Source organism: Podarcis filfolensis, assembly GCF_964270895.1.
Source record: "Podarcis filfolensis genome assembly, chromosome: 1".
Classification (NCBI taxonomy): domain Eukaryota; kingdom Metazoa; phylum Chordata; class Lepidosauria; order Squamata; family Lacertidae; genus Podarcis; species Podarcis filfolensis.
Window position 1 is genome coordinate 121258047 of NC_139604.1, and position 13658 is coordinate 121271704.

Here is a 13658-nt window from a genome sequence, read left to right on the forward strand (position 1 = left end):
TCATCTTGGTAGCCCTCCTCTGCATACGCTCCAACTTGTCAACATCCTTCTTAAATTGTGGTGCCCAGAACTGGACACCAGGTGTGGTCTGACCAGGTCAGAACAGAGTGGGACTATTCCCTTGAACTGGACACTGTACTTCTGTTGATGTAGCCTAGAATAGCGGGTGGCGATGTGGGTTAAACCACAGAGCCTAGGACTTGCCGATCAGAAGGTCGGCAGTTCGAATCCCCGCGACGGGGTGAGCTTCCGTTGCTCGGTCCCTTCTCCTGCCAACCTAGCAGTTTGAAAGCATGTCAAAGTGCAAGTAGATAAATAGGTACCACTCCAGCGGGAAGGTAAACGGCATTTCCGTGCGCTGCTCTGGTTCGCCAGAAGCGGCTTAGTCATGCTGGCCACATGACCCGGAAGCTGTACGCCAACTCCCTCGGCCAATAAAGCGAGATGAGCACCGCAACCCCAGAGTCGGTCACGACTGGACCTAATGGTCAGGGGTCCCTTTACTTTTAGAATAGCATTAGCTTTCTTTTCTTTTTGCTGCTGCATCACTCTGTTAACTCATGTTAAGCTTGTGGGCCTACTAAGACGTTAGGAAGTGTGTTGCTGTTAGCATGACAGCATTTAAAAGATGAGGATTAAATTGACTAGAGTAATCAAGGGCTACAATTGAAGTAGCTAATATACCGTATTTTTCGCTCTATAAGGCGCACCAGACCACAAGACGCACCTAGTTTTTGGAGGAGGAAAACAAGAAAAAAAATATTCTGAATTTCAGAAGCCAGAACAGCAAGAGGGATTGCTGCGCAATGAAAGCAGCAATCCCTCTTGCTGTTCTGGCTTCTGGGATAGCTGTGCAGCCTGCATTTGCTCCATAAGATGCACACACATTTCCCCTTACTTTTTAGGAGGGAAAAAGTGAGTCTTATAGAGCAAAAAATACGGTAGGTGATGCAAGGGCACCATCTAGAACAGCAATTGCCGCTGCATTTTGCACAACTGAATTGCTAGCATCCTACTCATCCATTGAGCGGCAGACAATCTGGGCTGAAACTTTGGCATGCATACAGACTATGCACTGGAGCTTTGGAGAAGAGCACAGATGTTGGACCTCTTTGGGAGATGCCAGCAGGTACCCTTAGGAAGGTTTACCCCCCAGCTTTATCGCTGTGCTAGCACTGTGCATGTCCAGCTGTTGGGGGCATAGTGAGCTCTACGGGAGTGGACCGCCCTCCATGCATGAAGAACGGTGTGTGCACACAGTGTGTCTGAAGGCATCAGCTGCGAAGCAACCTTATCTCCCAGCGTTGTTGCTGTCAGTAAGAAAGGAAGCTTTCACTCTGTTATGCTCTTAAGGTAATCTTCTTGTTGCATCAAAGCCGACAAGTGATTGTGAATGGAGCATTGCAATAGCATTATGATGCTTTTGCAAGAGCTTTGGCTCAGTGTTGCAGGTAGACAGTCTTATGGCGCAAGTAGGTTTTTTTTTTAAAAAAAACTGTTTATAGCCATGCTTTTAAAAGTTGACCCGGAACAGTAAGCTTGCTACATCATTAATAAAGTTATGGTTTCCCATTTTTAAAATATAGAATTTTAGAGATGGAAGGGGACCCCTTGCAATGCAGGAATATGCAGCTGGATTGAACCTGTAGCCTTGGCGCTATCGGCACCACGCTCTAATCAACTGAGCTGTCCAGGCATTTAATGTCATAAACTTTCATAATAGCCGTAAATAGTGTAACCCAGCCTCCTCCGACCTGGTGTCCTCCAGTTGTTTAGGACTGCAACTCCCATCATCCCTGACCAAGAAGCACCTGGTTAAGGGAAGCTGGCACAACCTCTCTTGGGAGTCTTCACTGAGCTGTTAATAATAATAATAATAATAATAATAATAATAATAATAATAATATTATTTATACCCCGGCCAGAGCCGGGCTCAGGGCGGCTAACACCAATAAAATCACACTAAAAACATAATAGGGGGAACAAGAAAACCAATTTAAAATACAGGTTAAAATGCAATTTAAAATGCAGCGTCATTTTAAAAGTAGCCAATAAATCAAGACCATAAGGGGAGGGAAACATAAGGGTCAGACTGAGTCCAAACCAAAGGCCGGGTGGAACAGCTCTGCCTTGCAGGCCCTGGGGAAAAATATCAAGTCCTGCAGGTCCCTAGTCTCTTGTGACAGAGCTTTCCACTAAGTCGGGGCCAGTACTGAAAAGGCCCTGGCCCTAGTTGAGACCAATCTAACCACCTTGCAACCTGCGACCTCCGAAATGTTGTCATTTGTGGACCTTAAGGTCCTCTGCGGGGCATACCAGGAGATTAATACCAGGAGATTAATACCAGGAGATTCATGCAGATTAAACAAAACAAACAAACAAAAAGGAAGGGGAAATAATAAAATTCTGCTTGAAGGAAAGGTGCTCTGAACATCACAGGTCTGGGCCCAGACTGAGCAGAGCTCTCCTTGTCCTGGAAGGATGGGATGTGAGGCTGAGTGCTTTTCTTCCTTGTAGCCCCCTGAGATGCTCAGCCCAGAGTGTTGAGGGGGTCGTAGAATCATAGAACTGTGGAGTTGGAAGGGACCCCGAGAGTCATCTAGTCCAACCCCCTGCAGTGCAGGAATCTCAGCTAAAGCATCCATGATGGACAGCCATCCAACCTCTGGTTAAAAACCTCCAAGGAAGGAGAGTCCACCACCTCTCGTGGGAGACTATTTTCTGGAACAGCATAGGTGCTTGTGCTGGGGGTTGCAGTGGAAAGGGACAACCAATAGAAATTGCCACTCTGCTCCCTTTCACTGGTGGGGAGCCTCTGTTGGATCAATGTTTCCTTTGCCCTTTCATACAGGAGAAAGTTTTGGATTCAACTTATAAGGTGCATTTTGATTTGATTGTTTGTATTCTGCCTGCTTTTTGTGTGTATGTGTGTCATTTAACCTCTGTGACCAGTGCGGTCCCAAACTTTGCCTAGTTTTCTTTTTTTCCCCTTTTTAAATGTACTGACCTCTGTTTAAATTTATTGTCAACATATATGAAATGCTACATGTATGCAAACAAAGTTTTGGTGTAAGATCAGTTGTTGTTGTTGTTTTTCTTTTCTAGCTCTGCAATTCCAAAATGTACAGCATGTCAAGAAACAATAGTGAAAGATAAGGTATAGTTCCATCTCCCCACCCCCTCCCCAAAAAACCAAAAACGAACCACCTTATTGTGCATCTTAAACTAGGTTGCTTTGCTTATCTCAGACAAGAAATTGGCCTTTACTTTCTGCAGTGTAAATGCATTTCTAGCTCTTTTTCTCTTGCTCCAGAATTTTTCATGAGTGCAGTTCTTGTATGGGTTGTCCTTTTCAAAAACAGGGCCCACCTGACCCCCAGGAAAGCAGGTAGAGCGGGATTCTTATAGCTGATCTTCTAACTCCTGATAGCAGACAGCTAATGATGAACTGTCTCCTTACTTGCTCGCCATTCACACATAACTGCAGTTCTTCCCTGAGGAATCAGCCGAGGTGCGTGTAGCCAACAATCCATAACAGGCGGGTAGAGATGTAGTTATCTTGCACAAGTTCTATTATAGCAAGGCAAGCATGACAAGATAGTTCTGCAGTAGGGAGTTTGCAAACAGTACACCACGGGTAGCTAATGTGGTGCCCTCCAGATGCTGTTAGACTGCAACTACCATCAGCCCCAGCCAGTGGAGACGATGGCCAAGGATGATGGGAGTTATAGTCCCACAACTTCTGGAGAACCCCACCACATTGGCTACCCCTGCAGTTCTCCCCAAGAACGTAGGAGCTAGTAGCGTTGAGGATCATGGGTTATATTCACAAGAGTGCTATGGGGAATGTTTTATCAGTGCAATGATTTCTCTTCATGCATCAGAACGTTCTTCACCCCATTCACCCCCTAAACCTATTGTGGAGGTTCCCACAACACTCTGGAGCAGATTTGGGGGTTGTGGGGGAAAAAGGAAGGGGGAGAGGAGGAAGTCCCTTGGCGCAAGTGGAAATCGTTCTGCTTGTGCAGGTGAATAGATCCTCATGGATGTGGATCCATGCAAGAAAGGGAAGCTGTAGAAGGTTTATAGAATCATGGTCAATTCACCAGAGAAGCACATAGTTGCCCCATGGCAGCATCAATGTGGTTAAAAATTAGAATGACTTGTCTCTTCACATTCTACTAGTGTGGAGTTTGTCCAGTCCCCGTGGGGGAAGTAGAGGAAGTTGCATCCAGTGATAAAAGAGCAGGTATTCCTCTCAAGTACAAGTATTGACTCGTCTTGTAGCAAAGTCAGCAGGTGATGCTTGGCAGCGATCATCTAATGGAGATTTGTCACTAGGCAAAAGTTGGTGGGATGGTTGAGGCTGCCGTGAAAACCCTGCTTCTGGTCCTGCTGCACCAGTTAGTGGCTCTGCGTTGACACTCAAGCTGGGCAGGTGCTTGGAAGACAACTAGGTAGGTGCATCTGCTGAAGGAAAACATGCAGGGCATGTCCCAGAAGCCCTAGAAGGTTAGATGCTCCCTATGCAGAAAGTGTGCAGGTGCACATTGTCCCTGATCAGGAGACACACAGCCGTGGTGTAATCTGCTTTGATTCGTAAGGACAGCTCCTCTGCTGCTACTGGGATGAGGCTAATGAATGACAGGCAGATAGGAACTCCAGCCTTAACGATATATACAGCCAGGTAGTCAACAGCATGCGGTCTCTGAGAACAGTGCTGCATTCCGCAGTCCCAGAGAGGTGCAGTCATGCAGATAGAGGCTAACAAAGGGCTGTGCAGACGTGGGCTGCTGATGAAGTTCACTTGAAGGCGAATCAAATTGGAGGGATGCTGAGGAGCATGCAGACAGCGCAGAAGGAGTAGAAGAAAGCCTGCCGTGCAAATAAAGCTTTCATTGCAGAAGGCTAAGTGTTGTGGTATGGATCACAGACCCAAATGCTCCTTCAAAGGCAGCACGCTCCAGGATTGAAGCCAGGTTACAAGGCTACAGGTTTTTTGGAGCAAGTCTGCACAGCAGGGGTAGGGAACAATTTTGGCCCCTAGAGCTGCCTTTGCTCATGGGCAGGCTTCTGGGGACCAGATGCCAGTGGCATGTGGGGCCAGACTCAAAGCTGCATGCAACTCTTGACGATTGTGCAAAAGCCAGAGGTTTTGTAGCACACTTACCTGCCTCCCATCATGGCAAGCAAAAAACTTTGTTGACATTTTAGTCAGGCAAGAGCACTCCAGGAAGGCACTAAGCAGGGCTGGTGACAGGTGAGGCCTGGGTGAGACCCCCAAGGACCAGATGGAGATGCAAGGAGGGCCACATTTTAAGGTTCCTCTCACCTTACAGCATACACTTTGTGCTAGAACTTGTTGGGAACCCAGATCATTCAGGGAAAAGCAGTTATGTACCCAGAAAACGTGGTGCCTATGTTGTTGAGTGCATTTCAACTGTATGTGCTTTACGCCAAGGGTTGCCAAGTGTAGGGCACAGGGGCTTTGGCTGGGACTGCCTCTGTAATGAGCACCAAGTCATAGATCAGATGTCAAGGCCACCAGTGGCTACTAGGTGTTGAAGTAGGTTGGTGGTTCATGCCCACCCAGGGACACCATCGTAGGTGTCAAGGCCACCTGTACCAAAGAAGATGCCCACATTGAGCCCATAAAATGTAGAGGATGCGAGGTTCCAAGGCTTGAGTCCGGGTCCTAGAGCGACCAGTAATGAGAAGACAGGAGTTACTGAAGCTTGAACACCCTTTGTACAGAGAACACGTGATGCCGAGGATAGAGTTGGATATCAGGGGCAAAGGATGGGACTTGCCACTGAAACCATCATTGCTGAGAAATGTTAGGTACTGAAATTGGAATGTAAGCAGAGAAACTTTGCATTAAAAAACCCCAATAACTGAGACTTGAGCTGGGATTCAAACCTGTCAGGACAGAGAGAGAGGCTAGATATTGGGACTAGCACTAGGCATGAGTTGGTGCTGAGGAACCGTAGGACCAGAATACAAGTCAAACATCAAGACTGCCAGTTTAGAGAAACACTCTAGGTACCAAGGCATGTGCTTGGCTACTGAGACTTCCAGATCCAAGGGATGCCAGGTGTTTAGGCTTGAACTGGAGCCGGCCAAGAAATGCTCTAGGTACTACAGCTTTAGCAGGATACTGAGACTGTTCATACGAAGGTAGTCCTGGTATCCAGACTGGAGCTGGGCACCAAGACTGCAGTAGTTGTATTTGAAACATGCAGGGTAGGAAAAAGGACGGCTGTCAATACCAGCCCCATGCCTCCGTTGCATTGTTGTGAGAATTGGGTCATTTGAAAACCCAACAGGACTGAATCCTTAAAACCAGGTGGTCTATGAATCAGTGTCAAGATCAAGGCTTTATGGTCAATGATCTGTGATCAAGACCAGTGTGGGATCAGAGGTAGGTGCACAAGGCACACCTCATGTTCCAAAACCATACCCAAGCAAGTTAATACAAGCACCTGGGCCAAATGTTGGACACTTAGGGAGGATATAACAATAGCATTGACGTCAGACTGGGCATTGGTCCAGAGAATCGAAGGTGCCTGCTCAAGGGCAATTAATGCCCATAGAGGCACATAAACGTGAATCCCAACATAATGCAGGAAAATGGCGAAACACAAGGTGAGCAACAGCTCAGGTAGGCCCTGTTGCTCAAGCAAATATCCACTAAGGCAGCTATCCCTCTTGTACTCTGCCATCCCCAGGAGCAGCTAAAGGCCAGTCTGGAATTTTCTTCCTCAAGAAGCTGTAGAGAGATGGCTTGCCACATGGAGCAGTGGTCAGCAGTTGTTGACGACATCATCCAGGAAGACTCCTCCTACTTCCTTATTGGAGTGGAGGGCAGGAAGGGAGGTGGGAATTGATAATGCATCACCATGCCAAAGCTAGTTGAGCTGGAGGCTTCTTAGAAGTGTTGACTCTTCTCCAGTGCCTAGTAAAGACAAATCTTAACTGTTGTTTTGTGGTTGTTTTCATATTTCTTCACTCCATCATGGGTTTGGCCACCTGATCCCTTCTCTCATTCTCTGTTCCTTTGCTGCTACTGCAGCTGAGCTTGTTGCATTTTGGCTACAGAGCGTTTTTGGTGCACACTCTTCACTGTCCTATTGCGTTTCTCTCCTCCCTGGTTGCTCATGGCAGATTTCTATAACCCAGTGTAGGCTTTTGTTTCATCATAAAGCCGATTTCCTTTCCCACGGGCCATCTGTCCTATCTTCAGATGTTCTAAACTTGGGTCTGTGTGGTCTGCGGAAAAGAGAATTGGGTGTTTGCTGGGCCACAAGAAGCATAGTGTGTCTGCCACCTGTGATGGGGTAGACACTGGTTCTCTCCAGGTGTCATCAGCCCAAGCCTCAACTCCAACCTATGTTGGGAGGCATATGTAGAGGGGACCATATCAGTCACCTGTGATCTTACTTTGTCTGTGCATACACCACAATAAACCTGTGGGCATCATATTGGTCAGAAGGAATGAATGCTCATTGACTTCACTCAGGCTCTCTTGGCTCCATGGGGCCTAGAAAACTGTCTGGGTGATTCAAAATCAGTTAATTTTGTTTATTTATTATATACCACCCTTCATTCTAAAATCTCAGGGCGGTCCACAGATTAAAATACAAGATAAAAGCAAGTTTACTGGTGTATGTAATCTAGCCTTCCCAATCTGGTGCCCTGCAGATGTTGTTCAACTCCCATCAGCCCCAACCAGCAATGGCCCATTGGTCAGGGATGATGGGAATTGTAGTCCCTTTGGAAGGGTGCCAGTTGGGCTGATGTGGTCTGTGGTCTGCCACTTCATTATCCCCGCAAAAGGTTAGGTGAGGAATAACACAGTCAAATAACGTAGATCACTCCAGAACCTTCTTCCCCAGTTTTTGTGATGTTGTGGCTGTTCAGTGTCTTCAGTCTAAGAGGCTTCTTCATGGCTGGGCTTTTTAAAGTATAAATCTGTACCAGCTGAGGATATGAAAGGTTACCTACAGAGAATATTCAGTAGCAATCTTCTGATTTAATTTGGAATAGCCAGTCATGCTCTCCCCTTTGATTCATTGGGATGCCAGCTAAAAAATTTGTAGCTCCTCATTCACGTTGCTTTGCACAAAACCAAGAGCAAACCTGCTTGTGTCCTAGCTTTTTGTACTCGTGCGCCTGCTAATAAAAAAAGGCAAATTATCTGAGCTGAGAAACAAGTGTTCTAAAAGTGTAGACAACCTTCAGACCTATATTCATAGCACAGCAGAAGAACATGATATAAATAAAAAAGAGCTTTTTCCCAGGCTACATTGGACATCGCAGCAACACTGTTGTCTTGCTGTGCATGCAGAAATCAGGATGTTTTCATTGTGCTGATTGATAGCCTGTCGGCACGAGGTGACAACGGCACCACCCGCGCTCAAAACTGGTGTTAGCCGATATTGTTCTCGAGAAATTGCTCTGAAAACAATTTTCCTCATTTCATGCGAATCTCTGTGTGTCTTTATATAGCTGTTAAAAAGCTGGCCTTTCAGTCAGCCACTTACAATCATGCAGCAGAGCTGCAATAGTGTGAAGACTTGGACCACTGCTATAACCATCTGTTAAATGTCTCTTAATTCTAGATATTTAAAGATAATTGCTGTCGGAGGGAGCTTCTTGCCCTTCAGATATTCTGCAGGAATGAAAACAAAGGTTGCAGAGAACAATTGACCTTGGGACAGTTGCTTGTAAGTAGTTGGAATATCTTGCAATTACTTCCCCCCCCAGTTTACAGAATGGCGTGGTCTGTGTTCTGTGGTCAACTAACTAAAGTTCCCCAGCAGCTGTGTTTGCACATTAAGGTAAGCCAAGGTTCCTCACTTACGCACTTTAATACCCACGAGATGCCCAGATGCTCCTGCGTCACCCCTCCCCTGGTGCAAGTGGGAGAAATGAAAAAGGAAGTTGCATCTAAGAATGGCTTCCCATTACATCTCGTTTATTTCTCCTTAATAAGGCAGGGTTGCTACTCAACCTTAAGCCGTGGTTTGATATTGACTTAAGCCATGGTTAGTCAATAGGCTTAGCAGATCCTAGCCTGTTAGGGAGGAGCCAACCACAGTCCTGGGTTTGGATGCGATGGGAAACCAGTTTTTAACTGCAGCTGCTTGTTTTGCTTCCTGGCTCATGCACAGGGAGGGAGTGATTGGGCAGTATGTGCAAGCCTGCCGTTCATCCAAAGCAAACTACGGCACGCCAGAAACCTTGGCTTATTGTGATGTGCAAACGTGTCCACCCTATTAACCAAAACGAGGGAACGAATGTTGGAAAGCAGAGCGGCTAATGACCTCTAGACTACGAAACCTCGAATATCATTCCCTGTTGAAAACATTAAGGGTGGATTTTGAGATCTCAAAAAAACAGACCAAGCATCTTTCTCTTGCTTTTCCCAACACTTACTCCCCCTGCTTTTTCTCTCCTGGTCCAGCCCTCAGTCAGGTCACACTCCAGTCACTGTTTGTGACCTGTCAGATCAAAACCAAAGCACCAGAATAAAGTGACTATCTGGCAGGGGGTGTTGTAAACCAGCTCCTAATGCAATGTGAGAAAAGGCGCTGGTTATCCAAGCATCGTTGGCAGAACCTACATTTTCATCTGCATCTATTGGAATTGCTTTTTCGACTTTTTGATTGTTTTATCGCTTGTATGATTACCATCCTGAGCTCCCTTGGGAGGAAAGGTGGGGCATTTAATTCATTAAATGTGTGTGAAAAGGAAGTGTTTGGAACGGTGGGTAGAGGAGGCAAGATGTCTGGAACTGTGCCGTTAGGATTTGTGTGGTCACGAAAGATGTCAGGTACCAATATTTTGCTTTTTTGAACAAAGCTGGGAAACCCCCTTACCTTTTCTAGGTGCTACTTTGGTAAGATTTAGGAGTTAGCCTCAAAGGTATCAACCACCACTTCTTCAAAAGTCATATTTAAAGCTTTTCTGGGTGGCAACCGCAGGTGTGTAGGTAGCCAGGTGTCTTGAGATTTTTCTTTGTGCTGGTTAGTTACCGTATTTTTCGCTCTATAAGATGCACTTTTTCCCTCCTAAAAAGTAAGGGGAAATGTGTGTGCGTCTTATGGAGCGAATGCAGGCTGCACGGCTATCCCAGAAGCCAGATCCCTCTTGCTGTTCTGGCTTCTGGGGTTCAGAATATTTTTTTTCTTGTTTTCCTCCTCCAAAAACTAGGTGCGTCTTATCGTCTGGCGCATCTTATAGAGCGAAAAATACGGTATATTTGCACTTAATCTGAAACGAGGGAAAGGGTTGATTTTGAGAAAGAGTGGTGCTATCTCTCTTTAAATTAACTTGGTAAGATTCACCTGTTAATGGCTAAAGTGAGAAAATGTGAAACCCAAAAGTGTATATGACCGCCTGGTACATGTTTGCTTCAGACCCACCTGAGAAATGACTGTCTGTTTGAAGAGCTTCCATGCCCTCGGGCTGATTGCAAGGAAAAAATACTGCGAAGAGACTTGCCAGACCATGCAGAGAAGACCTGTAAATATCGGGAAACAACGTGTAAATACTGTAAAAACCAAGTCCCAATGATTATGATACAGGTGAGTGTTGCTTTTCACTAAAATAGTTCATTGCTAAAAGTTGTCGTTGTTTTTTCAACTTCTGTATAGCAGAAACTTTAAAAAGGTTGGTTTTTATAACAGTAGGGAGGCATTTGGACCCACAAATGGTGCTGTACTATAGAACCTGTGATCTCTGCTTAGAATCTAATGTGATCCGCAGTAAATGGGACACTGTGCCCAGTGCAGGAAGACACCTCTTCTCTTTACTGGAGAAACATTTTAAGCTGATCAAAAGGAGACCTGCTCTTAATTAACAGCTGCTTCCTTGGAGGCGCCTCTTTTGGTCACAAGATAAACCCATCCATGTTTTATCATATCAGGCGGCCTTCCAGTGACATTCTGAAAATGAAAAGAAAGCAAACAATTCTCTCTGCCCTTCAGAAGGGGGAAGGGGTTTTTTTTGTGGGGAGGGAAGGGAATCAAAGTTATGCAAACGAGATCTTTAAATATCTTTTGTTCTGCTAGCTAGAACTCAAGGATTCGTAGACTCTGCATGCCTCGCAGAGTTGGAAATCCCCTTTGTAGCTCAAGAACTAACAAACCGATTTTCCATAGCTTTCCAGAGCCTGGCGACTTTTGCACTGGTTCCTAATTTTTCCGTTTTGTCAGCTTGTTTTATTGTCTCTTATATGTCAAATGCTTTGCTTTATTCTGTATCGTGCCCTGGTATCTGCACTGATGACCAGTGTAATAGAAGCCTGTTAATTAATCAGTTAGTTTAACTTCATTTAGGCACCAGGCAAAATACGTTTCCTCTTTAACCAGGTGTTTGGTTGTTTGACATCCAATGCCCTTTTAAAATGTGTTAGGGATTATTGGGTTGTTGTTCTTGTTTTCATTATGTATTTTGTGTTTTTATATTGTGATTTTATATTGTGAACTGACCCTAGGGTATAGGGTATAATAATAATAGTAACAGTAATAGTAATAATAAACTTCACAACACAAACAGAGAACTGTAAATTCACGGTGTCAGCCCCCCATCCCCCTTGTGCATGTCTGATATTTATTTATTTATAGATTTCATATATCACCTAATCACAACTGTGTCTAAGGAATGCAATGCAATGAAAATTAAAATGGCTTAAAACTGTAACATCGGAATTGCAGCTATATAGTCTGAAATCCATGCAGTTAATATTTTATGGAGTTTGGCGGGGGGAGAAGTTGTAGGGAAGAAATCTAATAAATAGTGGTAGTGATGATGATGATGATGATGATAGCATTTGGGGACCCGAGGTTGAAGAGTGTGCTACATCTGGAAGCAAGGGTTTTTAGTTTATTTACGTTAATAATTCGTTTTAAAATAATGTGCACCCTTGTGAATTATATCAGAAAGGAAATAAGTGTGTTGATGCTCTAAGTGTGACCTCAGTAACGAGGGTTGCATGACTTCATAAACACCGCAATATGTCTCCGAAGATCAGAGTCTTGAGATGTAAATTACGAAGGAGAGACGTGCTGGTTCTTTAATGTCCTCCTGCAAAAATTATTAATGGACTTTCAAGTGTGTGATTTTCCCTTTCTTCCGCTTAGAAACATGAAGATGCAGACTGCCCTTGCGTTATGGTCACATGTCCTCATAAATGTAGCGTTTCAGCGCTCCTGAGAAAAGAGGTAAGAGATCATATTGCACAGCCATTCATGAAAATGAAAGAATGAAGAATAGCCTGTCATATTACTCTGCTTAGAATGTTGTTCTTAGTAATAACGTGCAAGAAATTTGCGAGAAGCAGCTCTAGTGTGCTTTTTTTTTTTTGTAAAAAGGAAACAAACCTTCGTACTGTTATAAAGAAATCTCTATAGACTTCTCTGATTTTGTAATGCAAATTCCGCTTCCCCCTCTCCTAAATTTTTGGCATCGATCCCATCTATTTTCTCATCGCTTCAGTCATAGTTAGAGCTAAATTCAAAATGCTTACTGCAGGTATCAAAGAAGAATTTCTCGGCACCGTGTAACCTTTGCATCATCTAGGTGGTGTTCGTATTCTGAATTTAAGTTGTAGTTTTAAATGCTTTAAAAGTTTTTTTTTAAAAAAAAACACCCTAAAATAATTTGAATTAGAGTTCATAATATGTAGTCTTGCAGTCTGCTTCTCCAACGTTGAGGCTGGATTTTGTTTTTTACAAAAAGACCCAGTTTTTAAAAATGTTTTGTGTAGTACCCAAACAAAGCAGTTCCGTTAGCACAAGGATTTCTGTTAGTACAAATCCCTGCTCTCTACGCTCTCTGTGCACCTCTGCGCTCTCCCCATATCTGTTCTGGATGGTTGGGAGAAACCCTGAAACGGATTTAGGGGGTTGGGGATGGAAAGTTCCTTTATGCAACCAGAAGTCTTTGCACCAGTAGGACTGTTGGCGTATGGCATGTACCAAACGTGTGCAGCTCCCCAGTTTGTGCTGGAAGAAATTCAGTCAGACTCCCAGCTTTTCAGTCGGTTCAGTCCTTTACTGACCAGGTCCAAAGCTTTAAGGCAGTTGCAATACGCTATATGCTTCCACTAGATCCGTAGTAGAAGGGGCAGGCTTCAAATGCAAAGCAAGTGCAACTCACAACATACATCCAGCACAGAGTTCAGTATCAATCTGGCAGATCTTTCTTGCAGCAAAGCAAGAAGGCAATGCATGGCCCCTCTTAATATACCCAAGAACGAACACACTTTTGCCAGGTCACAGTGACCTTCTTGGCCAGTTGCCAGGTCACTTTGACATTCAAACATTAATTACAAGACCTGTAGGTGCAAGATAAGGGAAACATGGGCACCAGATTTTCAACAGCAATTGAAAGAACCTCAACAAGAACTACCTCATTGTAGCAGATCCAGCCGCTTATCGCCAATTAATAATGTGGCGGACTCACCCCGCTAACTGCCCCCTATTAAATATAGCGTGCACACCTCACCGTACATCAATTAATACAGAGTTTTGCAAATTTATCACGGGGTCGGGAGGGCGGGGTGGACTTGTGTGAGGGAAAACTTAATGATTTAGAGTCCCAGTCAGGAGTTGATCAAACAAACAAGGAAAGTGTATTCAACAAAGAGAAGT

The 13658-nt window shown here is 44.7% G+C and overlaps 1 protein-coding gene across 4 annotated transcripts in view; it reads left to right on the forward strand.

Annotated features, from left to right (window-relative positions):
• Positions 1-13658, forward strand: part of TRAF3 (TNF receptor associated factor 3) — an 89698-nt gene that overhangs the window by 47237 nt on the left and 28803 nt on the right. For all 4 annotated transcript variants that reach the window (XM_083615127.1, XM_083615126.1, XM_083615125.1 and 1 more), the window contains 4 exons: positions 3106-3157; positions 8622-8726; positions 10422-10589; positions 12147-12227. In XM_083615127.1, coding sequence (XP_083471253.1) covers positions 3106-3157; positions 8622-8726; positions 10422-10589; positions 12147-12227 — 406 coding nt within the window. The remainder of the gene's footprint in view (positions 1-3105; positions 3158-8621; positions 8727-10421; positions 10590-12146; positions 12228-13658) is intronic.